Raw genomic sequence first — 26300 nt, forward strand, 5'->3', positions numbered from 1 at the left:
CAACAATACTGTAGTAGTGGCCCCTGGACGAGGTAAGACGATTGTACTTACATTAAAAGTGCTCATTTATGGGATAATTTTTTTTTTTATATCGTAAGATTGCTGAGATTTTAAAAGAACATTAGGAATATTCTTGTGCCCTGAAACTAAAATGTAGTCTAACTCATTTTTTTGTGTTGATCTGATGTGCACTAAACAGATCACCTCAAGACATTTAAATTAAAATCCTAATTGTCCAAATCAGTCACAGTCCAAATTTTTTTTAGAACTATGAATACGTGAATATTTCCCCACAAAAAAACTTAGCATAAAGCTGATTGTTGATTGCTGATTGTGAAAGTTAAGAGCAAGGGATATTTCAACGTGCCATATTTGTGACCTAAAAACACCAAAACCTGATCAAAAATTTGAAACAAAATGCTGTGAGTTATTATATTATATAATTATATTATATATATTATGCTCACCAAGGCTGTATTTATTTAACCAGAAATATAGTAAAACAATAATATATTAAATATTATTACAATTAACTGTTTCAATATCTTGCAAAATGTAATGTATTCCTGTAATGGCAAAGCTGAATTATCAGCATCATTACTCATGATCCTTCAGAAATCCTTCTTATAGGATGATTTGCTGCTCAGGAAACATTTCTGATTATTATCAGTGTTGAAAACAGTTGTGCTGCTTAATATTTTTGTGGAAACCGTAATACAGTTTTTTTTGTGACCCCAAACGTTTGAGAATATATTTTTTATTTAATGTTAAATTCCTAACAGTTTAAATGTACTGTAATTACAGAGTGGTCTTTTTTTTTTTTTAAATTACTATGAAAATCCCACATAGTCAAATGAATCAGTTTGACCATAGAATGCATTTATTTTTATAACTTTTATAATTAAAGAAAGAAAAAAAAAACTCAGAAAATCTCAACATGTAAAATTAAGAGAATTATGAGTGAAATATCATGTGTGAAATATAATATACACTCCCTCTGCCATTTTGAATGATTAAAATAGTATGTCAAACAAACAAAAGCAATCAAAGAGAGGTAATCAGAATCAATTTTATATATATTTTTCCTTATAGTTGCAATTGATTGATACATTAATTATTTACATAATTCATTCTCAATTCGCTAACAAGGGAAAAGCATTAATACATCACAAAGTCAAACTCACAGTTAAGGAACTGTTTCCTGTTGCAGGGCGTTCTAGAAGAGACACATAGACTTAAGAGTCAAGCAACCTAACAGTGCTGTTTTATCAACATATGATGTCCTAGACCAGAATATATTCTCTCGCTCAAGAGAAATCAGAATGATAGCACATGCAAAAACCTCAGAACTGTACTTGGCCCAACTGAAAAAGTAAAACTTTGCTAAAGGAGTTTTTTTGTGTGTGTGGTTAATCACTCAGTATAGGTCTTAAATGTAGTCTGCTTTTCCATGGATAGAACGCGTTATAAATTTACATGTACACAGAAAAGTAAAGGCTGCCATTTTGGTTGCGTTCAGCATGCTGTGGGAAACTATATGCCTGCTATTTAAAGGGATGGATTTCAATAGATTGTTGCAAAATATTTCGGTGCACTCTCATGAAAACTAATCGGAGCATAGATAGAACCATGGTGTCAAGAAATGGTTGAATATGATCCAATTCCTCTTCTCCAAATCTGAACTAGGCAGCTTCATCCCGTTGCATATGATGACACAAGTGACCACAGTATCCCCGGTAAAGAGAAGGACAGTTGTAGCAGTATCGAGGGACACTTTGAGCAGAGGCTGGGGTGGAACTGCTGTGAAATTACAACAAAAAGCATGAAAAAGTATGTTTCTGTCTATTCAGGATTATTCCCAGAACAGAGGTCTCTTTTGACACTCAACAGCTTCACAATTAGACAGACTTAAGTTCACCAAACGAAACCGACACTCAAAAGGCAACCTTTCCCACGAGTGCTTGGCAGGCTGTTACTTTAACCAGTTCAATAGCATTTTAACAACATTGAACATTAAAATAAAAGTTCTCTATATAGTCATATGTACATTTCTTTAAAGTTGCATCCGTTTTTCTTGCTCTTAAAGTGTGGTGTTCAATTCATTAAGAATTTGTATCTCAATTTATGATCATACTATTTTTTTTAATGATTTCATTAGTGAAAAACAAACATTTTGATTAGACTATAAGGAAACAGTGGAACAAAAAAGAAATGTGTGCATTTGCAAGTAAACTGGTTTGTTTAAAGAGTGATTTTATTATCATGATGAATTATTTGTCTTCATACGACTTCTTTTTTTTTCTGTTTAGCTCTACAATGGATGCAGCAAGAGACAGAGAAAAATGGACTCGAAAGGTAGAGGCTGTGTTGACCTGCTGAGGAGCCGGCGTATACATCTCTGTCACTTACAAATGTACACACGCACGCATACATCTATATGCAAGGCCCTCATTCCCCCTCCTGCCCTGCCTGAACCTCTTCTCCATCAGGGAAAATTTTTTTTTTACAGCAAAACAAAAGGCAGTCATTGGCCAGCACACAAGGAGCAAGAGCAAAAATATTAACCAATCAGAAGAAACAGAATCTCTGTTCTCCGTGAGCAGATTCTCCAGGTTTTTTTTCCGGCTCTTCGTGCATCTGTGCTCACTTGAGGAGTCCGGAGCTGCAGGTAAAGGGAAACGATCTAACCTTTGCTCGCTTTGCACCCCTAGAGGGCACTCTAAGGCTGTGAGCTGCCTTGACTGTCCGGGTCGGTGCCGGACGAGCTGGTGTCCGAGTCAGAGTCGCCGTCGTTGTCCTCTGGCGGGCACTTTTCCCGCAATCGCCTCTGGATGGCTCTGAGACGGGTCAACAGACCCTGGTAGTCAAAACGACCTCTCTTCTCCCCAAAAGGATCCTGCAAGAAATGCATACATTTGACGGGGAACAAAAGGGAAGGAACAAAACGTTTAGGATATTAAACTACACTCAGGTGCCAACTATAAAGGTTTGTATATATATATATATATATATATATATATATATATACAGTGGGGCACCTGTTTGACCAGCCTTGTACAGGTCTACAATTTTATCTGATGTCCTTACACAGCTCTCTGGTCTTGGCCATTGTGGAGAGGTTGGAGTCCGTTTGACTGAGTGTGTGGACAGGTGTCTTTTATACAAGTAACGGGTTCAAACAGGTGCAGTTAATACAGGTAATGAGTGGAGAACAGGAGGGCTTCTTAAAGAGAAACTAACAGGTCTGTGAGAGCCGGAATTCTTACTGGTTGGTAGGTGATCAAATACTTATGTCATGCAATAAAATGCAAATGCTATGTAAGTGGGAAAACCTGCAAAATCGGCAGTGTATCAAATACTTGTTCTCCCCACTGTATATATATACACACCATAATTCAAAAGTTTGGGGTCAATGCTCCTATTTTTGGGAAAGAAATTAATACTTTTATTTATCAAGGACGCATTAAAGTGATCAAAAGTGCCAGTAAAGGCATTTTTAATTTGACAAATAATGCTGTTTAAAAAAAAAAAAGTTCTATTCATCAAAGAATCCTTAAAAAAAAAAATGGTAAAAAATATTAATCATGATAATAATATTAATCAGAAATGTCTCTTGATTTATTTATTTAAATAAATTTTTTTTAATATAATTTATTATTTTAATATAATTTATTGTTTAATACACACACTTCTTACCGATCCAAAACTATATAACTATATTATTTGTATAATATATATATATATATATATATATATATATATATATATATATATATATATATAAATAAATAAAACAGCACAAAACCATAACACTATAGAAAAAGTAAGCACAAATCAAACACAAGACAATACAATTTAACCACGGTCTGTACAACAGTTCCACAACAGTCGTGTGTGACATGACTACAAAATGCCTGAATACTGATTCATAGCAGGACAATTCACTTGAGGACAATAACAACTCTGGAAATCCCACAGAAATGGCTGCAGGCGAATGGAAGCTGCACTTAGTGATTCAGCTAAACTCAAGTACTCTTAACTAGGAGTTGTGGCAGTACGTCAGATTCTTTGTTCTTGTTGGTCTTCTGTAAATGCTGACATGAATGACTCACCACAGCTAATAGGAACATGTGTAATATCATATTCATAACACATGCATACGGTATCACATAAATGTTTGCATAAGGTTGTATTTCTAATGTTATGATGACAATCGAAATGACAAATCCACAACGTGAAAATGTAGCAAAGTACATTTACAAACAGTCATCACCTGCATGTTCTGCCCTTGGAGGTGCAGACGTTCTTTGCAGACCCCCTCATAGAAATCATAGTACTCCAGGAAGGACTTCTCCATCACGCTCCTAGGAACAGAAAAAACGATGCGTTTAATAAATAGTTGATCGGTCTGTGTTTTAACGCCATGCAAGCTTCCTTGGCTATTTTCATGGCGACTAAGTTATAAAAAAAACAATATAAGTTTAAAAAATGTGCTTTAGATAAAAACTCTAAAATGGATTCAGGGCTGACTATTTAAAAAAGACTTATGTTTTTTGTTTTTTTGATGAGTTATATAATTTCCTAAGAAAACTTAAACCATTTAATAAATTACAATACTAATAAATAGTACAGTACGGCCTACAAGCCTTTTTAGGACCATGATTATGCGAAATGGCTGAGGGATCATCACTCACCACAAGGCCTCGGGACACGGCACTTTACCCTCTAGCATATCGCACACAGCAACTCGCATGGTCTCGTGACGGATACACTCGTTGTAGTTTTTGCTGTCACCTGGGTGCCTTTCCTAGCAAACAGACGAATAAACCATAGCATTCACTGAACCAAATAAAGCACAGCACAGGGACCTTCTAAAGCAAGAATGTGGGAGCAGTCGTACCTGCTCAAAGCCTGGCTCATTGTGGTAAGGGTTCTCTGTCATTAGGGACTGTATGGATATGAGAACAGAGGAGATGCTCTGGGCGGGACTCCACGCTGGACCAGTCCAAGTGCTGTAGAAAGAAACAGCTAGGATCTGAGTAAAAGCCCATTCATACCAAGAACGATAACTATAAAGCTAACTATATTAGCGTCTACTAAGGGTAACAGTACATTGATATGGATCGATATTGAATAAATTACTAACACATATATATATGTAAAAAAACAACAACAATACCCATATATTTGTAAGAGACACCTTTACTGTATACACATAACCGCCAAAGCGCACATTCTTCTTTATACTCATCTGTACCGTCTGCATGTGTGCCAGATCAGGGGCGGCGTTTGCGTATGGTTGCCATACCCTAGCAGTCAGAGTTCAGATAAAACATCAGCTAATGATAATGCTCGGTAAAGATTTTAGGAGGGCTTTAACCCCCTAAATTTCCACCCAGTCCCCCCAAAAATGTGTGTTTCATTAATCACCTGTCACCTTTAAAAGTGTATAGGCTACTCCTTCCAGTATTATCTCCGCAGCGTCAGCGCCAGAACAAAAGCAGATGACGACAACGAACGTGTGTGCATTTATTGATAGATCGTTGATATATATGCATCTGTGTAGTTATTTGTTTGTCATAATAAATAAAGTTTACATAATATGATGCTGGAGCAGCAAATCAACACGGTTACCCACTGTAAAATCGGGCTTTATTTATTTATGAAATTCCTTTCATCCAAACGGCATAAGACTTTGTGGCTTTTCCTACTCTTGCTATAGCCTACTTCATACTTCCGTGCAATAAAATTGCTAAAAAAATATTATAATATTAATTTGATAATAAATCCGAAGGCAAAACACGCGTTAGGTCTATAAGTGACGTTCAAGATGAGCGCTGCTCTTATGATCTTAACGCCGACTTCTTTGATTGGTTGTAATGCTGTTCACTGTGAGTTTTAATTAATAGTGTAATAGAGTTACATAGTATAGTACATTGTGTTTAATTTGTCGTTTAACAAATACATTAGGGGGATCTAATGTATGTTGTTAGTGGCGAGAATATTCACGTGAATACATGCATAGATCCGACTTTTATTTCCATGTAGCTACTTAAATGGTCCAGTGGCAAAACTTTCGCCAAGCGTGTCAGAGGTTCTGGGTTCTATTCCGCACTAAGCAGTATAGTTTTTTTCCCCCCCTCATCAAAACCAATTGTTTATTAGTGGTTGTAGGCATGCAGGGACACGTTTTTTTTTGTGCATTATGTTTTGTGATTTCACCATAACGAATAGAGAGTCTCCACAACGGATTGAAGCGCGTCCGTGTGAAGACTGTGCGCGAGTCACAACAGAACAATATCCGTGCCACTGATGATAGCAGCGGCAACGAGCACTTTAGTGACTTGATTTAAAAAACAACACATTTCAGCACTAGATCGCCTTATTTAACAAACGAACGAAATAAATGCTCTATTAGAGTTAACTGGAGATGTTTTATTTATTTGTATTGGTACATGATCCGTGCCGTGAGATGTTTCAAAAGTGGTGGGGACACAATCGACCCTGGCAAAAAGTGATGGGGACATGTCCCACCCGCAAATTACGCCTATCTATGTATGCCCAGAGGGAATGCCATACTCTAGGTTTTTGTGAAATGCCGCCACTGTGCCAGATCGCAATGCAAAAACAAAGCAGTACTTACTAGTAACAGCCAAAAAACAGTCTCAAATAAAAAAATTGTTTTAACAGCTTTTAGGGCTGTCACGATTCTTCGATTACATTTGAGTAGTCGATTGCGATTTGTCCGTGTTTACATACATGCAGGTTACGTGTTTCTTCCAGCATCTCCGAGCGGCTCCGTTCACATTAAATGCCGCTCCACACAAACTCTCTGCATGTGCTGTTTATTTGGGTTTGCTTATAACGTTAATCTGGGAACGCAACATGTGCCATTTCACCAGACTTGTACCTTAAATAATTTATAAACCTGCGCCAACACAGGAGAATACTTCAATATTTTGTTCATCACAATTTCAATAAAACTTTAAACCCTCGCTCTGAGTTTGCATGTTTTGATGTCCACATGTCCCTGTTCAAGAAATTACAGTGGCTGTAGCATTTCTATCGTAAAGAAGTGGCCAAATATTAAAGATTAAGTGGACATTTGAATTAAATGTTGTTTGGCCAATTTTAAACATGGATTTGATCATGCTGTATGTGATGACACCAACAATCACCTTGGCAACCTTTGCAGGCATTTGTTATATGTAATGTATGTATTGTTTATATTATGTATAAATATATTACTGTTTATGTATATGAATTTTAACAGTGTTGTTTCAATAAAACCATATGATAACTTGCTTTTGACACTTTACTTGAACCAATTGTTATTGGCTCATTGTTATTACACCTATGCATTTTAAGTCATTTTAATGGATATTTCTGGTTATTACCCCAAAATGTATGATTTATCGATTAATCGTCAAAATAATCGACTGATTACCCAAATAATTGTTACACTAACAGCTTTATTTTTCTAAATTAATGTATTTTTCTGTACCTCATTTTTAATTCCTAATAAGGATTTTCACTAGAGTTTAGACATTGCACATTGTAGCACAAAAGCCTGAAAGACTTTCTTGACTGTTGTCATGTCATAAAACTGTTATCAGATTATTGAGCTCATGTGTGACTTGATTTTCTTTCTTTCATTATACAACTATTTCAAAAAATTAAAGTGTATTTTTGTTGTTGTTGTTGTGTAATCTATTGCAATTTTTTTTTGGTGTATCTGCAAATATGCATCACTGGTTAAGAGAATCAATATGAGATCGTATCGAGACGAAACGATTTAAACTATACAGTGTTTATATCGGCTGTAAAGATATTCCTCTGGAATTGATTCCAACGATAACTATATTAGCGTCCACACCACGCTGCGGTCTACCACTTTAAATGCTTCAGCTCTATCAGTCGGGTGGATTTTTGATTGGCTGTTAATGTTTTTATCGTTTATCAACTGGAAAAAAAGAACTCCAGTGATTCCAATGATATCGATCCTCTGTGTCATTATTGTTATAGTTATGGTGTGGACTTTCTTATACTCAAAGAATTAGAATGATTATCAAAACTTTATAGTTATAGTTATAGTTATAGTTCACACCGGTAACTTTATAGTTACCTTGGTGTGAACACTTTTAGTTTCAGAGTGAAGTAAGATATCTGTGAGAATCAATCAAAGCCTAAACAAGAAATGACTCTTACCCGAGGATGCTCAGGCAAACTTTGCCGTTGCGGTAGAAGTTGGGGTTGAAACGAACGGTGTTGTGCCCTGTAGTGATTAGTTTGACGCGTGGAGGGTGGATGGGATAGTCAGGGGGACAGCGGAACAGGAAGAGGAAGAAGCCACCCTCATATGGTGTGTCGAAGGGGCCGGTGATGAGGGCGTGAATCTGTGGAGACAGGAGGAGGCTTTATATGGGAGAATAACCACAGACATGCATTCAACTACAGCAATTTCCATGAATTTTTACAGCATTAATTAATTTAGGATAATTTCTAAATATACTATTGCTGTAAATAATACTTTAACAAATGTATATACACATATATATTAGTACATTACAGTTTAAAAGTTTGGGGTCTGTAAAGTTTTTAAAATGTTTCTTAAAGAAGTCTCTGTTATGCTCATAAAAGCTTCATTTATGTGATCAAAATACAGTAATATTTATAAAGGTTATTACAATTTACTTTTTTTTTTCAATTTGAATATAATTTAAACTAATTTATTCCTGTGAGGTCAAAGCTGAATTTTTAGCATCATTACTCACATGATCCTTGAGAAATCATTCTAATATGATGATTTGCTACTTAAGAAACATTTCTTATTATTATCATCAATGCTGAATACAGTTGTGCTGATTCCTATTTATGCGGAAACGGTGATGCATTTTTTTCAAGATTCTTTGATGAATATAAAGTTCAAAAGAACAGCATTTATTTGGACTATATTCCTTTTGTAACAATGTAGAAGAATTTACTTTAATGCATCTTTGCCGAATAAAAGTATATAAAAAAAAACAGTTAGAACACTAGTGTAAATGTAGAAATGAACATTAACCTAGAATAATAAATGCTGTAAAAGTATTGTTCATTGTTATTTCATGAAACCTAATGCACTAACTGTGCACGTGCAATCAAAGCCTTCTTTGTTCAGTAAGAATATAACAATAGAAGGAAGGATAGAGGGAGGGAACACAGATGTTGCTGAAATATCACCATAATTGTGAGGGACTTTTCCCTCACAATTATGGTGATATTTCAGCAACATCTGTTGCTGATGCTTACCTTGGTCATGTCGTGAGGATCAGGAACCACAAACATACCCGGAGGAGGTTCTTTATAGATGGACATGATGTCTCTAAAGGAAAAAAAAATGTGTTTAGAATCGTTAAAAACAGAGGCATCACTCACATGAAGAAATATCAGTGGCAGTGTGCGCCATTTTTGTCAAAGCTCAAGGAGGAAGCAGAAGCCACACAGTACACACACCCTGATCCTGCCAAGAAAATCCTCAGACCACTGAATGCCTGTAATACAGAGCCAAACTACACAAACACAACTGACTCATTGTAACTGAGCGTTTTCATTTTCGTGTCCACATTTCCATTATTAGTCCGCTGGGGACGTCTGATCAAGGCCAAAGTCACTGAGAGTGGCAACATTGTTGTGCCTTATAAAAGGCAGTCGCCTATGACAGGTTAATCTGCAGACACAATTGTAACATTTGGATGGAAGAGGTTTGAGAATGCCAGGCTAGTAGAGATTGACTGGTCATTAGTTTGAACAACATAAAGGCTATATATATATATATATACATATTACCAATAATCAATAACTAAAAAAAGGTTCTACTGATAGGAAACACCATCATTTGGTGGATGTCTGTTACCAAACTACACAATTACAGGACAGTGCCTTCATCAGAAAATAATAATGCTCACAGGTGAGTAAAGTAAGTGCATATTGTTAACAAACTTTGTATGCTTAATTCTCAAGCAAGAATTGCGTACCGAAGATGAAAACAAATTAAAACAACTTTGCATTCATGTAATGATGGTCGTTGTTTTTGGTTCAATATTAAATATTAATTAGACTACAAAAATATAAATCGGCTCATTCAGCATTCTGACATAGGCTACTTCCTTTCACCATATGATATGTTTGGCTTAGAAAGTAAATTCAACTGTTTGCACGCAGGCTAACTTTAAAAAGTTGTCTTACACTTCCCAAAACAAATACAGATCCTATAGGATAGTGCAAAATTACCTTTTTATCCGGAGTATACACTGCTGAGACGCCTTCTCGTTGTCCCAGTCGGTGCTTAACGTGGGATCCCAGGAGGTGGCGTGAATTTGGGATAGGAGGCCCGCTCCGGCCGGGACTCCTGATCCGATACCGGGCGGCAGGGATGGAGGAAGGGCCCCGGGGACCGTGGAGTCGAGCGCATGGGTCAGCAGACCGAGTCCGCTCTCCACGGCCGGACTGATGGTGTGCGGGATCCCGGGAGCGACCACGGACAGGCCGGTCTCTGCCAGAGGCGGGGGGGACGCTGATGAATGCCCCGGTACAGAATTACCCAAACTCGCGGAGAACTGCGCTCCGTGGCCCTGCACCGTCCCCACCGAACCGTTGGCCTTCTCCTCCCCAACGCTATCCGCCATCGTCGATGAGAGCGAAGCAGCCGCGAACTGTTTGATCAGCTGTCAGATCAGTCAGTTTCTTCTGCGGTTTCTGTTTCTCCTCGCTCGGAGGCAAGTGGAGGAGTGCAGGAAGAGAGAAATGACTCCTACATATTCTCCCGTTTCCCTCTACCGATCTCAACTAGAACACCCCGTGTCGACAGCAGCGCTGATTTTAATGTATCAGTCGAATTAGCTGAGCATTTAACATTCACATTAATGAATAACTGAGTTTAAGGTCTAAACGCACGTAAACGTAGTTTGCCCTCGCTCGGCCTGGCCTGTTTATCAATGTTGTTTCATTTCTCTTCACTTCCTTCTCATTCAAGAAGGAAGCAGCGCCATCTAGCGGTGCACTCCTGGAGGAGATTCGAGCTGAATGGGAGTTGTAAGGGATTTAAACGATTCTGGTTCCATTAAATACTCTTTTAGTGCATTTATTGAATACATATTTGGATAATATACATGTAAATTCATATTAAATTATATCTGGTTATAAGAAAACTCAAAATGTGTTTTAAAAGTTCAGTAAGCGAGTAGTAGACCTGGGAGTCGGACATTTTTGGTCGCACTGATTCGCTAAAATGAATCGTTTCATAAGAGTCATTCGTTAGGGAATCGGACTACATTGGTCACGCTGCATGTTTTTGATTCACTAAAAAAAGAACCGGCTCAGAACCGAGTCAATATTCGATCAGAGGCCGGACTTCTCAAAGAGGTGCTCACTGCAGAGAGGCAAATAAAAACCAGCACCCCCTCTCTGGACGGCATGGGTTGAACTTGACATTGACCTTGTCCAGCTCCATGAAAATGCACCACGGATTTACTACAAAAAAAAAAGACCAAAAACAACCACCTTGTATTGAGGTTAAACCATGGTTCTACACATTTACCACAGTTTAACTATAGTATTTAGTAAAACTGTGGTTTTACAAATGTTAATCAATCTGCCAAAAAAACAAAAACTATGGTTACTACACTTTTCCTATAATAAAACCATGTATAAATTTTGTAAGGGTTATGGGTAGTAGAGTTAGGATGTAGTTGGACCTTCTAGCTCCACCCACAGTGGAGAAATGGGACCTTCAATTGGTATGCACATTCTCTCTAACTGGTTCTCAGTTTGTGGTGCACTCATGTAAAACAAGTTAAAATCAATATTCTCATGTATAATAGAAAGGTTATCAGATTAATTAAATTGTAGTTGTGTTACAAAAATACATGACTGAAACCGTTGATCAAAGACGCATTACAGAAGCAAGTAGTACAAAAGCTCACAGAAGGCAACTATGCATAACACAAATTACACATTTCCCTCACCTCCACTAACTATGCTGGGGAAAAAACCCCACTTAAAGCAGCTTCGGTTGGGTTGTTAAACTTTTTCAGAAGCACTAACTCACGGGCCAAGCTGGTGCAGAGGTGGTTTAAACTGGGAAGCAGAACATTGTTAAACACTTGCCTATTTGTGTGCGTGTCTCAATATTGCATATAAGTAGGTTCATAGTGAGCTAGTAAATGATAGGTGCATAAATTGGAAACCTAAAACTTAATTTGAGGTACATTTAAATAAAATGTTAGTGCAATGTAAATCTCTACAAGGAGTCAGAAGATTTAGATTGAGTGACAAAGTCAGTCAACCCAAATCCAATATGGTTTTCAAAAAACACCAGGCTAGTCTACCTTCCCTCAGACTCTACATTCTTATAGCAGAAAACCACCCACAAAAGCAGACAGATTTCAACCATTTATTCAGATGGTCTTATGTGAAGGGAGTTCTTACATAAAACGTTCAGATAGAGAAAAACGGTACAGGGGAAACACAAAAAGGGAGAGTTTCTTGTAGTTTTGTTGGAATGGCGGTGCCACGGCCTAAGCTGCATGTCAGTTCCAATCTCCAGATCAAGGGAGTCGAACTGCTTTGAAGAAAAGACATCCAAATTACATGGCGAAAAGGATGAGGAATGCCACCATCAGACAGAACAGACCCATGGCCTCAGACAGAGCGAAGCCCAAAATGGCGTAGGAAAAGAGCTGCTGTTTCAGGGAGGGATTCCTGTAAAAGAAAACGTTATTAGGCACAAGCTACATGTATAACAAACCAATTTTAAGAGCCTAATTTTAAAGCTTGATTACCTGGCATAGCCAATAATAAGGCTGCCGAACACTGTCCCGATTCCAGCTCCGGATCCGGCCACACCCACCGTGGCAGCACCAGCACCAATGAACTTGGCCGCTGTGTCGATATCTCTGGATATAGCGCTGGTCTGGAAACCCCGGGTTAGGTTAAGAAGGGTTGCTTCGCTGACTGGCAACAGAGCTGCCTGAAAGGGAGGGCAAACAATTTAAGCATGTGCAAGAGAAGAGGCAAAGTACTCCAGAGCATTCACATAGAAGGCACTTTTTTATTTTTTACCTGTTCGGTTCTTGCTTCAGGTCTGTTGAACACGACTGAAACAGGCCGGGCCAAAACCCTGGATCCTCCACGGACCTAAAGGAAGAAAGAACAAAATTTCAGAATAAGAACTAATTTAACATCCATATGATGGCATATGCTTTCTATTACCAAAACATGTTTCAAATTCAAATATTTTATGACAGTGCAAGGATCCAGTGTACATTAATTTGACCAATTTAATTGAAATCAATCTCAAAACAATGGACACACACACAAAAAAAAGTATCTGTAATTTTCCTCTGCTCTAGCTTGTCTAATCTAGCTTTCGAATAAACCTGGTATCACACAGTATGAATATTGCTGGCTCTGTATGAGGAATTGCTTATGGTCCTCTGTTTTAAGTTGTTTTGGGTAAAAGTGAACATTTATTTGAACCATTTAAAATGCATGATTATAAACATGGTTAGAACTAATATAATTGCAGACAATCATTTCCATGGAAGAAAGAAAATACAAGACTCAAAAAAGAATGTCATCAAGGTAATTTTCTGAAACAGCCAATAGACTGTGACATTATTAGAGCTCGAATACATACCACAGCAGGTGAGGTGACAAACTTAGCACATGCGTACATGTTTGAAGCCTGTGGACAAGAAAGATGTTAGACAGGTGAAAGAAAAGAGCACCAGTGTCATCAACATACGATTTAATGCCATGCTGTGCATCACCCTCCCTAAAATTAAAGCATAGTGAAGCACAGAAGGCAACAAGAACCTGATGCACCAAGAGCGGTTTGTGGCATCAATACTGGAGTTATCAAAGATGATTATAACTCTTCTTGCAAATGAAGGGACTTCTGATTTAATTAAACCATCAGTGCATTTCCAACACCCCACAAACAGTTCAGAGAAAGCAAATATTAAATAAGCGTTTCATAATTTCTGTAGTACCCAAACGACAGATGGTCTTTAAGCATATAAGGGACCCAGACCTGCTTTGACAAGAAAACCTCCAGCCACAGTGGAGGCAAAACTTCCTTAGGCCGAGAGCACACCCCCTTTAAGTCAGTGGTCAAACATATGGCAGCATAAAGGTCATGTTGTACTACTGTACTGAAAACCGCCAACACAAGCTTTGAGGTATAGAGTCAGCCATTAAATCTGAGGTTATTAGAGCCTGATAAAACGGTCAACATTGTGACAAAAGCAGCAACTCCATCAAAATGATGTAACTTCTGTCTGCTGAGTGGAAGTTTATGCACGTTTGCTTAATTATAAATACTCATATTTACTTTGACTATTTTGACTTATTTCAGGTCACCTTTTGGACAACCGTTTGAACAGCCTGAGCACAATGCCCATGCTACTTGCCTACAAATACATAATCAAGTACAAAATGACTAATAATCGGGTCTAAGGTTAATTTAAGTTAAGGCGCAGAAAGCTCCCGCGGACGAGCTGGATAGTGAAGGTCACCAATAGCTTTGAATGGTACTTACTTGAAACAAACGCATATAACCGGCATTATAACATGGCAGCAGACAAACTGTAACTGAATGGCATTAAAGTATTAAAACCCTTGCGCTTGAAAGGCTGAGGCGCAGTGCGAGCTTTCAGGCTAATACGGGCCCAGCGCGAGTCAGACATTTTGCAAGTGTCACGAGCAATATGAGAATTAAACCTCCGTGCATTGAAAATGCAATAGTAAATCGTGAAGCGAAGGAGCTTTAGCGTTATTTACCAGTTGCTCTTCGGGTTAAGTTCTTCAGACTTGATCGCAGACTGACTCATTCATTCATTCGAAATGACTTTGACAAGCGGCTAACGAAGCATTAGCAACGCGCTTCACTGAACGGCACCGGAAAGCCGCAATTATTTTAGCCGGATCAGAAACTTCCGGACATTTTCCCATTTTTAATAAGCTAAGTTCCCCACTATGTGTCTTTAGATGAATGCAGAGATAACCTGACTTACCGATTAGATCCAGCACACAAGGGCCCGGGGTAACAGGGACAAGCTTACAGCTAAAGGCAATGAGTAGTACGCCGTGAAACTTGTCACCTTGTAATTTATAAGCTTCGGAACTACGTCCTCGTTTGTGATTGGGCAGAGCGTCAAAATTTCGTCCTCTGATTGGCTACGAGGCATGTCAATACATAATACGTACCCGATGATGTGCGTTGGCAAGAGGGCGGCCTCTCTGTGATTGGTTTAAACGATTTAAGGAAGAACGCCGGGAAGGTCAGGAATCGCATCCCGTGTCCCACGTTTCTATTGGATGCTTTGGGTGGAAATCCCGCCTTTTAGATTTTAGAGGACGGGGTGAACTGGAACACTGTATTAAATATGTAGACATTTGACATAACTCAGGGAAATGTGAGTTCTGTGGGTAGGAATACACAGTAGAACATGTCATGATATATTGTCAGAAATATAAAAGAGAAAGAAGACATTTGATCCAAAAATTAGGAGAGATGAAAATACGCTTTGATTTAATAGGTCTTCTGGGAAAATAGTCAAAACATAGGTGTTATAATGTATGGTTTCAATATCTTAGAGAAACTAATTTAAGTGAGAGGATATCGTTTTTTAAAATACAATAGTAGACATTCTGGTCCACACGCCATACCAGTTGGAGGCGGTGATGCACCAGTTCGTTGTTTGCTAACCGCCAAATAAACCCTAGAAGAAGAAGAAAATAATTGAATTTCAATAGCCGTTGAAAATCTCTAGAGGGCGATCTGTACCTTTCGAGTGAAATGTGATTAAGTAGCAGGGCAGAGCAGGGATAACTTTGCCCATTTTTACATTAAGAAATCTGTGTTTTTACAACCCTTAATCACGCCTTTTAAAGTTAGCTGGATTAAGCGATTTCTTAAAAACAACATCTATCTGGAATATTACGTTACCTCACTTTGTCTTTTCACAGGTTGGTGGTCTTCAGTTCCTTTTGCTCTCATTACCAAATTTACTTTTAAACGATTTAATTTTCATAAACAGATGCTTCTTTCTTGGAACACAACTACTCACCAAACAGGTGTTTAATCTGGAATAATACGCATATTTTGTATAAATCTACGTTTTTATTTCTTGAGAAATGGTTTTGTTATGATTTAGTTTTGGTAAGCCATCTATAACCATGAAGGTCTTATGTTGACCTATTCTGAATTTCTCTCTAAATGTAATATTCCAGTCACTCCTAAAGATTATGCTACAGGTAACGTTAGTTGTATGCTGCCCCCTCTGGTGTAAAGATGTCCTCCTCAGCTCTCTCTACATTCACACTGGATCCTGCTGATACTGTAGTTGGTTGAATCTGTTTTTCTCTCTTTCCCCCATTAGGAATAATAATCGTTGTGTTCAGACTTTGTTTCAAAGTGATAATATAGTCTCTAGTCCTGCTATTGTATTTTTCAATTTCAATTAAACAAAAATGTATTTCTGTCCTCGAAGAGATATGCCTAATTTTCCATAATAAAGATTTTTTTTTTTACATAATAACCGAAAAAGGTGTAGGCCGAAGCATTTGCTTATTATGCCCTTCCCTTTATACATATTTATCTAATGAGCGTCACTTTTTTCTCTGGATTTGATAAAAAAAAAAAAAACCAAAAACAAGACCATTTCCAAAATGTATACATAAAGGTACACATTTAAGATATTATTACAAATTTGAATTTACAGAGTGAAATACACAATTTTAATTCCTTCCTTATAACAAATTTTCCATAGGTTTGACAGATATACATCTATTTTTGTATTAGTTCTTGCCCTTATTTTTTTTTTACATAGGCTATACATTCCTCTTAGTTTATACTGACTTTCTCTTATTTCGAACAGCCTCTGAATACAATTTGGAAGTAAATTATTATATACTTTATACATTATCTGTGCAGTGTAAAACTCAACTAAATCCACAATTTTTTAAAGCTTGTAAATTAATAAATTATATATTTGATGGTTCACAATAGTCAGCCCGTTTTACAATCCTTATTGCTCTATTTTGTAACATATATATTGAATTTATATTAGTTTGATATGTATGACCCCAGACCTCCACACAATAAGTAGACTAATGTATGGAACTATGAGTGAACAATACAATACATATAATGATTTTTCATTCAAAATATGTTTTATTCTATTTAATATTGCAATGGGTTTAGACATTTCTGTTTTTACATTATTTATATGTGGTTTCCAGCATAATTAATGATCTATTATAACACCCAAAAATGTATATTCATATAGGCCTATACTCTTTCTATTTCCTCATTATTAATCCTAATTTTAGCTTTGTTATTATTACTTTGCCGATTGCTAAATATTATGAACTTTGTTTTTTTAGATATGTAAAAGTCGATTATCATTAAACCATCTTTTTAAGAACATCAATTCATTTTCCACTGTATTCAGAAGCTATTCCAAATTTTGTCATCAGCAAACAATACCATTTTTTATATTTTAGACACTTTAAAAATATCATCTACAAACAATTTGGGGCCTAACACCGAACCTTGTGGAACACCACAAGTAACTTTCATTAGATCCGATTTAATATTATTTATTTGTACAAACAAATATCATCAGTATAATTTTGGAATGGCTGTGTTGATGGTATGTTGTGAAGTAAAATTTGGAAATGTCTATAAATATTTATAAATAAATATTTAATCACAAATAAAATAAAATAAATGTATTAAAAACTCATTTATAAATATTACCCTTGCAATTACTATCTTCTAAACAGATTTAATTGTCATATTGATATCACATACATATTTTACATTTTGTGGTTTACATGCAGAAACATGCTTATTTTGTAGTTGTCCTCATTCAGCTTGTTTTTGGTCAGGTGTCTGTTGCTTTGTCATGCCCAGCTTTTTAACTGTGTTTTGAATACCTTTTGGTTATGTCTCTTAAGTTACGATAGCTACATTTAGTATCACAAATGTAAATTTGTCAATCAAGGTCAATTTTAATTATTAGTTAAGTAGATTGGTGGCTAATCTATGGTGTGTGTTTGGTATCAGTTTCTGCACAGGACCCACATTGCCACTGGCCTAAAGGAAGCTGTTACATTTGTTCAGGTAGGAACAATGCAGATTTTTTTGTAATATTGGTACTAAATTGGGCCCTAAAACCCCTCCCCAAAAATTCAAGTTTTGAAAGAGATAACTGCTTAAAATTACGTATTTAATCTTGTGACGGTTGTAAAACATTTAAAAATAAAATCAACAAAATTTGCATTTAGCAATACAGTCAAGATACTTAGTAAGGCTCAAATTATATATATATTTTTTTTACATTAAATTTATATGGGCAAATTCACGTCCGTTACAATAATGTATTCTATTACAATTGACTAGAGAAAGATTCAGATGTAACCTGGCCATGTCCCATACGTTTGAGTCTTTCTCCATTCATGTGATGTGCAGTATCTGACAGCTTCTTTTAGTGGTTGAGACTTGCATACCTTTGTCTGGTGTGAACTTCACCTTTCTCTATATAACTTTCCTTTATACTCTACCTGTGCGTCTATATCATTTTAACTGCCTGTCTGAACAAGACCTTTTATGGATTATGGGCATGATAAATCAAATCGAAATCTTTCCTTCATCTTTTGGAAAAGAAAACAAAAAATATTCTCTAACATTTTTCATCTGGTCTCCATATCTATGTATGAAACTACTGTACGAAACTCTAAAGGCTGAATTGTTTCTTGGAAACCTGCCTTCAGAAACATGTTTATGGTACACAATCACATCATTTAGAACTGATTATGATGTTGAATGAATGACAGATGAAAATGAATATGTGGTTTATTAGCCTATTTGATATCTAAATTTTTAATGCATAGATGTTCATGCGTATAAAAATTTAATTTGTGCTTTACTGCTGTCATTCATTTCAGGTTTAGTTATAGCTGACGAGTTATATCAAATTTCTCTGATTTCCATTATGTTGTGCGTATGTTAATAACTGAAATAGCCTTAGATTACACTCACACAAAGCAGCCCTTGTGTCATTGATTAAACAGAAAATGAAGCAGAACACATCCCTCAAGTATATGTGTTTCACGGCACAATAATTCATCCAAAGCTTCCACAGATTTTTAGCACGCTTTTAAGACATTAGATACAGTTTGCAATTCATCAAAGGTGTACAGCGTGAGATAAAACAAAGGTTTCTAAAAGGATTTCCTCTGAGGATTTAAACAGAAAGCGTTATTTCATAAAAGCCTTAATTTTTATGTGCACATAGAATTTACACTGATACTCCTTTAATGTTGCATCCTATTGGAATTTGAATATATCTATATATATATAAAGAATATTCCAGAAACAGAGCCTTTCTAAGAGTTTAGCCGCTCTCTCAGCAGGAGGTAGATTTGATAAGTTTTACAGATGACAGGGGGAATAAATTACTGAACTTTACAAGCTAAAGCTGGCGAGGTTTTCCACAAAGAGCCACAACTGCATGAAGCATAGGCATAGAGTTATGGGCACATTCAGAATGATATCCATAGTGATTGTAATTACACACTTCACATGTGTCAAGTGCTTTATCAACAAACATATCAATACATATACACATTTTAAAAATGAAAAAAGTCTCACTGTGTGAATAGGAGAAGGACAGTGCTGTATACCATACTTTGCCTATAGGCTAATACACTTGCTAAACCATGCAAAAGATTGTAACTGATTAACTGATTATGTTATCGTGACAAAAAACAAACAAACAAAACAAAACAACTAAACAGCCCCCCCCAAAAAATGCATTTACCACTTATTTTGTACTGGTGGATACTATGGCTCTCGTGATATTAATCTCATGATTTTTGACTGGATTTTAGAGAGCAGAATAAAATACTAAAAATATTTATACAACAGGTAGTTCTGGTTCTCAAATCTGATTGGCTGAGAGCCTTTTTCAGCCGTGCCATATTACTAAGAGGCCTATCACACGGAAACCGTTTCACAATTTGTATCATTTCGCTTGTTTTTGCCGGATCTACTCACAGGATTTCTCTTATAAACATAGAGCCTATTCGAAAATTAGTTTAGACTTGTTCGGAGCTCAAAGTCTTGCTAAGAGCCTCATGGGACTTATTTACTCGTGTGATATTGCTCATTTATACGGACTGTAGCCTATGCTTGATTCTGATTGGTAGACGACAGTTCTAAGGTTTGCGATTTTTTTTTTCCTTCAGCTAAAGTAGCCTATTTTCAAATGCCCTATAGCCTACTACAGCAAAATAATCAAAACCCGCAAAGAAATTCACCATATATAAATATATGTATTTATAACAAAACATTTCCATGTTTTTCCCAATAAGTTTTATTATCGGAAAAGTCTCTCTCTCTCTCTCTCTCTCTCTCTCTCTCTCTCTCTCTCTCTCTCTCTCTCTCTCTCTCTCTCTCTCTCTCTCTCTCTCTCTCTCTCTCTCTCTCTCTCTCTCTCTCTCTCTCTCTCTCTCTCTCTCTCTCTCTCTCTCTCTCTCTCTCTCTCTCTCTCTCTCTCTCTCACACACACAGACAGTTCCCTACTTCTGCCAGTAAGGGGTGCATCTGCAATACCATATGATTGTTGAGTGATGCACTTTGCTATAGGCTCGAAAAACATCTACAGTTTTTTACAATCGCTAGGACACATCTCTCAAGACTTAGATCACTTTTTCAGAACTCTTCACACAGTGATCACAACAGCAGTCTAGGGATAAACTGTGGATTATTCCATTCTATTCAGTAAAGACATCTTTCAATTTGAATTCTTTTCTCATAAACACAAACACCATACTTTGTAAAAATACCATATTGAAATATATTCTGAATCTAAAAAATGAAACACTATCAAAGCAATTAGATGTAACTAAACACCTACACAAGTAGTCTTTCAGTTTACCCATTCAAAAGAGTAACAATTAATAGTTTTGTACTGTACTGCAAAAATTGACCATGTAACATACTGCAGTGAACAGTAGTTTCATTCTTGTGTTGTGAAGATTTTTTTCCAAAAGAAAACATTGTACAATGCTATACCTGATGTTAGTGTTTTTATGATTGACAAAGTGTGTTTGTTGGGTGACAACCTTATGGAAAATTTAATTTATTTGAGACATGTATGAAGTGTTTTGTTTTAGTGCGTTTTGAATGTGGAATTAACTGCTGTGTGTGTCAAGCTGAAAGTTGTTAGGACTGTGTGAAGAGTTTAAAAAGCAACCTATGTATTGAGAAATGTGTCCTAGCGATTGTAAAAAACAAAACAAAAAACAAGGGCAGCAGCTTGGAGGCCTAAACATTTCCACACATGTAGATTTCTAGAACAATGTGATATTGAAGAGGTGCTGAACACAAACATTGCAGAATTTATCTCCCTAAGATCAGAGACCCTATCTATCAAAATTTTGTCCTTGAGTAAGGTACTCAATCCCTGTTTGCAGTTCCTGTATTAAACTAAATCACTTTACGAACTTCCAACAAAAAGCTTCACTAATTAACTATATGGACACAGCATGCTAATGAGTTTGACTTCATGCTTGTGGATCTGTTTGTGAATGACTGACAGCTGACACAAACAGGACATTCCAGCGAACCAAGGTTAGGTTCCCTTCAGTCCACCCTGACAGCAATTCGGAACTGCAGAGTTATGTTGAAGAGCAACTGGAGCTGCATGCATGCATCAAACACACCATACAAAGGATATTCTTATTTTATTGAATACTTAACTTTGTCACATAATTATAATACTCCTCCCATGCACCATCTTAAATATGATGAATAGCAAGACTGAATCACCCATTTGTGACTTATTAAAAAATGAACAAAACAAACCATACAAATGCAGAATGGCTAATAAATGTTTTTGTTTTCATATAAATGATCTATATTGTATGTTTACATTTAAATATATTTATATACACTAGAATATTTTTAAAAAGTAGCCTGTTTCACTACAAAAATAAGGCCTACTTCTTAATAGTTTTATTAAGAAAAGTGAAACTGCATATAAATTATTGTTAAAATGTTACTTTAATACAATTGTTTTGTTTTACTGCTTAGGCAAATTCATCACATGAAGGCAAGTGGGAAAAAAAATTTCCAGTACAGATTTTACACTTACAGTTAAGATGTAAACGATCTTATTGTGTTATTTATGCTGTGTTGCCTCTTAAGTACATTTATCAAGTACATACTTTAAGGTCTTTTGCAAACTTGAAAACAAGAAAAAAATACTAGTTATACATACATACATACAGTATATATATGTAAATGTATAGTGTTGGGATAAATACATAGGCCTACTCTGTGTCTATGTGCGTTTGCATATTGCATATCTCAAATAAGAAACAGAGTAAAAATAATTACATGAGGAAGTATCACTAGTTACAGTTAAACATTTGGGTAGTGAGAAATTTGGTCAAAGGTCAAAGAGCAGTTTTTTTCAAGGCACATATGGATTGTGGTGGCCTTAGAAAGATGATGTTGTTGGCACATGCAGCTGAGAGGCTGTTAGTAAGAGTAAAGTGGGCGTGGCTCATCTATGCAATATCACGCCCATTCATTTTGTGCTAATCTATGACCAGCACTACTTAGTAGTTTTACACTCAATTGTTTGTCACATAAAGTGCAAGACTGGTCACAAATCTGCTGCAGATGCTACTTCATTCAACACTGTACGTTCTACTCTTACATCTGGTCTTGCACTATTCCCATGCAGTATCCTCTGAAAAAAATCAATAGGCTCTTAACAGGCCAGCTAGGCTTATTTCCCAGCCTCAACCTTGACAAACGAGGCAGTGTGCTAATTGATTGGCACAGCCTTCACAATGTTCTCTGCGTGATACTATGTACAAACCATCTTTTAACACGTGAGTATGTAGGGTTGATCACTGCAACTGCTGCACTGAGCCAGCTCTTAGCACATCAAATCATGTCCATGAATCATCTTCATGGGGCAAACTGTCGATACTGAAGATAGTAAATGGGAGGCAGATCATTATGACAGAGTAGTTGGTGACGGAGTGATATGCACAGGCTAATTTTAGTAAAAGTCTCAGCTAGTCACGTGAATCTTTCACTGTAACACGAACATGTTGCATGCCAAAGGAGTTGTGACTGAGTGGATGTGTCTATGTAAAGTTTGCTGAGGTTTTATGAAAAAATCACCAGTCATTTGAGTTCTTTGAGTCAACATCTATCTATCTATCTATCTATCTATCTATCTGTCTGTCTGTCTGTCTGTCTGTCTGTCTGTCTGTCTGTCTATGTCTATCCATATCCATATCCATATCCATATCCATATCCATATCCATCCATCCGTCCCAGGCCTTTATTTCCTTGAAAGAACAATGAAAGTGTTGTACTTTCATACAGATGTGGGCTACACTAGTTGTACTTTTAGTAATTGACTTACACAGCAGGTTTAATTTGATAGATCAGATTTATGATTGTTCTGTTGTTGTATAGTCTCCTTATGGATAACAGTGCAGACAACAACTAGCTGTGTGTGTGTGTTTTGTCTATGTGGTTTTTTTTTTTGGCTTTAGAAAAAGAAAATCTTTTGAGTCCACAGACCAGCTGCTCATTTTTGGCTCGAGAGGGAGAGAGAAAAAGAGACAGATGGGGGAGGGAAACACTTGGTTACAGCTTCTTGTAAATAAGGCTCATCCCGTCCTTTTGATGTTACACATTGACACACGCACACACAGAGATCTGAACATTAGATACACTCACTTACATGAACCAATATCTAATGTCAGACTTAAGTTACAGGTTTGTTGGGGATCAAACACCTTAAAACCTCCCAACTGCTGCTCTCAGGAAGTATTCAGCCACTCCATAACAGCACAAAAATAATACAGAAAAGCCACATAATCAATAGAACTAATGCCTCCGATTCTTTTCACAACCATCCCCCACAAACCTTTTCTCACAGACATCAGCTTCATCCCTGTCAGCGCAGTGAGCAAGTGCTTTCCCGAGGAGCTGCTGCTGTTTTTTTAATGGGCTGAGAGGGATGTGAAGAGCCTGAGCAGTCATTCAAAGTATTATTACACTCCTGGGCTGCGCACTGCCTGCTTGGCCCCCTTGCTGAGGTCGTGGAAGATGGATGGCTCGCTGGAGCAGCAATTAATAATGTTTTTACAAGAGCAATGGAGGCGTGCGCGAGCCACGGACGGATTGGGCAGAGTATTGAAATGTGCAGGTGAATTGATTGGCCCTTCGGATTTCCTGTAGAAATCATTTGGATTAATTGAAAGCACTGGGAGGGAGGAGGGAAGGTGCAGGCTGTGTATTGATTTATAGGTCTCACTCAGAAGAAGAAGAGGGAGAGAAAATGGCCACCTTGCTCCTGCAGACATGATGAGGTGGTTTCAGGTTGGCTGACACTTTAACAATCATTGGACTAGTATTGTTAGTAATCTCATCCAACACCACAGGATGTAGATTCCAAGGCAGTATTTAAACAAACAAAATAATGCTAGGAAAAAATCACTATAGGGATGGTCCACTCAAATACCGCTCATAAAACATAATTTGCTCTTTATTCTTATTATCTTCCTCCCTTTACTGTTCCTATTCATTTGCAGTCAAATTTGCACACTGAGGCCAATGCTGACCAGATGTACCATCTGAAAAAACACAAGAGAGCTGTTTTGAATTTTATTTTGTTAGTTACTCAATACTGCCCCCTGTGGTGTCTATGTGTTACTAAGAGTCTCATATGTTTGCCACTGCTAGTTATGACTACATTTATATCTAATTTATTTAATGCCTTAATTGCATTATCTTTCCAATTTATTATATAGATAAATAAATACAAATATATTAAAAATGTAAATGATATAAAATATTTAACAATAATAATAATTCAATATATGTATATAGCGCTTTTCTCTGCACTCAAAGGGCTTTACATAGGGGGAATCTCCTCAACCACCACCAATTTATAATAGATAAGCAAATAAGTAAATAAATAAATATGGTTTATAGAAAACACATTTTTTTCAAAGAAATCAAGAATACATATTGATATTTAATTAACTTTTAGAGCTAATTAATTTCATGATTTGTACAAGATTAATCAATAAAAGTGGGTTTTGTTTTCTTCTTATAAATTATGTAATTAATTTACCCAACTCTTGTTGACGAATAAAGGTTTTGATCTGCTGATAACATTTACTTCTACTCCGTACAGTAAATATTAGTGAATCCATATTGCCATCTCTAGCTGTCTGATTATAGACAATGTGATGAGGCAAGTTAAAGCAACACCAAGGAACTTTTCCTCTGCGGTCACCCTAGAGGTTGGAAGCAGAATTGTCCATTACTGCTGTCGTAAATAATTTAGCCTACCGCAGCCTACTGTCGCACGCGCACGCTCGCTGTTTATCCAGCACCGGCTTTGGAATCAACAATGGCCTCAGACAATTTGAGGAAGTGGTGGGGGAAGTGACTTATGCCTCAAAACAGTCGAATTTAGTAGTTCTTTTTGTGCTCCGGTTACTACCCCGAAACCCGAAGTTACATAGTGCAAGTAAAAGCGATACAGACCACGTCAGGCTATGGTAGACGTGTCATTTAACCTATTTTAAGTCGTTGTACCATCACAAGGGTCTTGGAAATATATTATGAAGGTTGAAAAACTACATAGTGTTACTTTAAAGAATAAACTACAGTGGTACTAGCTTTTGTTATTAAATGTGTCTGTAACGTCACCAGCTGGAGTGCCCTTGAGAGCCACCAGAGGGCACTCCACATCAGACTATTGTCATTGTCTCACAAACTACATCCCATAACTCACTGCCCAGACTCTTCATCCATTATCACATTCACCTGTGTCTCATTATCTTCTTTAGCTTACCCCATATAAGCCTGGTTTTCTCTTTCATTATCTGCGAAGTCTTGTTTAGTGTAATGCTACGTTCACACCGGACGCGAATAGCGTGTCAGGTGCGAGTGATTTCAATGTTAAGTCAATGCAAAGACGCGTCACGCGCGTAAAAAATTCCTGCGGCGCGAATGAGGCGTAGAGCACGGCGCGGTAGACGCGAATACGCCTCATTCGCGCGTTAAGTTCGCGCGAATGGCGTGAATTGAGCGTCTGGCGCGTTACGCGCGAATGGTGCATTTTGTGCATTCACGCGTTTGACGCGAATTTGCGTCTGCCGCCCGAGTTGAAAAATTTGAACTTCTGCGTCAATTCGCGCCG

General features: G+C 37.1%; 2 protein-coding genes across 2 annotated transcripts; both read right to left on the reverse strand.

Annotated features, from left to right (window-relative positions):
* Positions 1 to 1055: 1055 nt before the first annotated feature.
* On the reverse strand, positions 1056 to 11006 carry ube2z (ubiquitin-conjugating enzyme E2Z). Its single transcript, XM_056234623.1, has 7 exons — positions 10273 to 11006; positions 9292 to 9364; positions 8209 to 8396; positions 4901 to 5012; positions 4695 to 4807; positions 4274 to 4364; positions 1056 to 2896 (listed from the first exon to the last, which is right to left on the reverse strand). The coding sequence occupies exons 1-7, from the start codon at positions 10665 to 10667 to the stop codon at positions 2720 to 2722; spliced, it is 1149 nt and encodes a 382-aa protein (XP_056090598.1). The 5' UTR covers positions 10668 to 11006; the 3' UTR covers positions 1056 to 2719.
* A 1413-nt stretch (positions 11007 to 12419) lies between these two features.
* Positions 12420 to 15182, reverse strand: atp5mc1 (ATP synthase membrane subunit c locus 1). The gene is made up of 5 exons (XM_056234672.1): positions 15057 to 15182; positions 13679 to 13726; positions 13102 to 13176; positions 12822 to 13009; positions 12420 to 12741 (listed from the first exon to the last, which is right to left on the reverse strand). The coding sequence occupies exons 2-5, from the start codon at positions 13715 to 13717 to the stop codon at positions 12627 to 12629; spliced, it is 417 nt and encodes a 138-aa protein (XP_056090647.1). The 5' UTR covers positions 13718 to 13726; positions 15057 to 15182; the 3' UTR covers positions 12420 to 12626.
* Positions 15183 to 26300: the final 11118 nt, after the last annotated feature.

The sequence above is a fragment of the Rhinichthys klamathensis genome, unplaced genomic scaffold (genome assembly GCF_029890125.1).
Source record: "Rhinichthys klamathensis goyatoka isolate OS25496 unplaced genomic scaffold, OSU_Roscu_1.1 h1tg000401l_1, whole genome shotgun sequence".
NCBI classification, from domain to species: Eukaryota; Metazoa; Chordata; class Actinopteri; order Cypriniformes; family Leuciscidae; genus Rhinichthys; species Rhinichthys klamathensis.

Coding starts and splice junctions, on each gene's coding strand:
- ube2z (XM_056234623.1), bottom strand. CDS start 10,667: ATGGCGGATAGCGTTGGGGAGGAGAAGGCCAACGGTTCGGTGGGGACG. Junction 9,365..10,272: donor TGTATACTCCGGATAAAAAG/GTAATTTTGCAC, acceptor TTTTTCCTTTAG/AGACATCATGTCCATCTATA. Junction 4,808..4,900: donor ATGAGCCAGGCTTTGAGCAG/GTACGACTGCTC, acceptor TCTGTTTGCTAG/GAAAGGCACCCAGGTGACAG.
- atp5mc1 (XM_056234672.1), bottom strand. CDS start 13,717: ATGTACGCATGTGCTAAGTTTGTCACCTCACCTGCTGTG. Junction 13,010..13,101: donor CTGAAGCAAGAACCGAACAG/GTAAAAAATAAA, acceptor CCTCCCTTTCAG/GCAGCTCTGTTGCCAGTCAG. Junction 12,742..12,821: donor CTTATTATTGGCTATGCCAG/GTAATCAAGCTT, acceptor TTTCTTTTACAG/GAATCCCTCCCTGAAACAGC.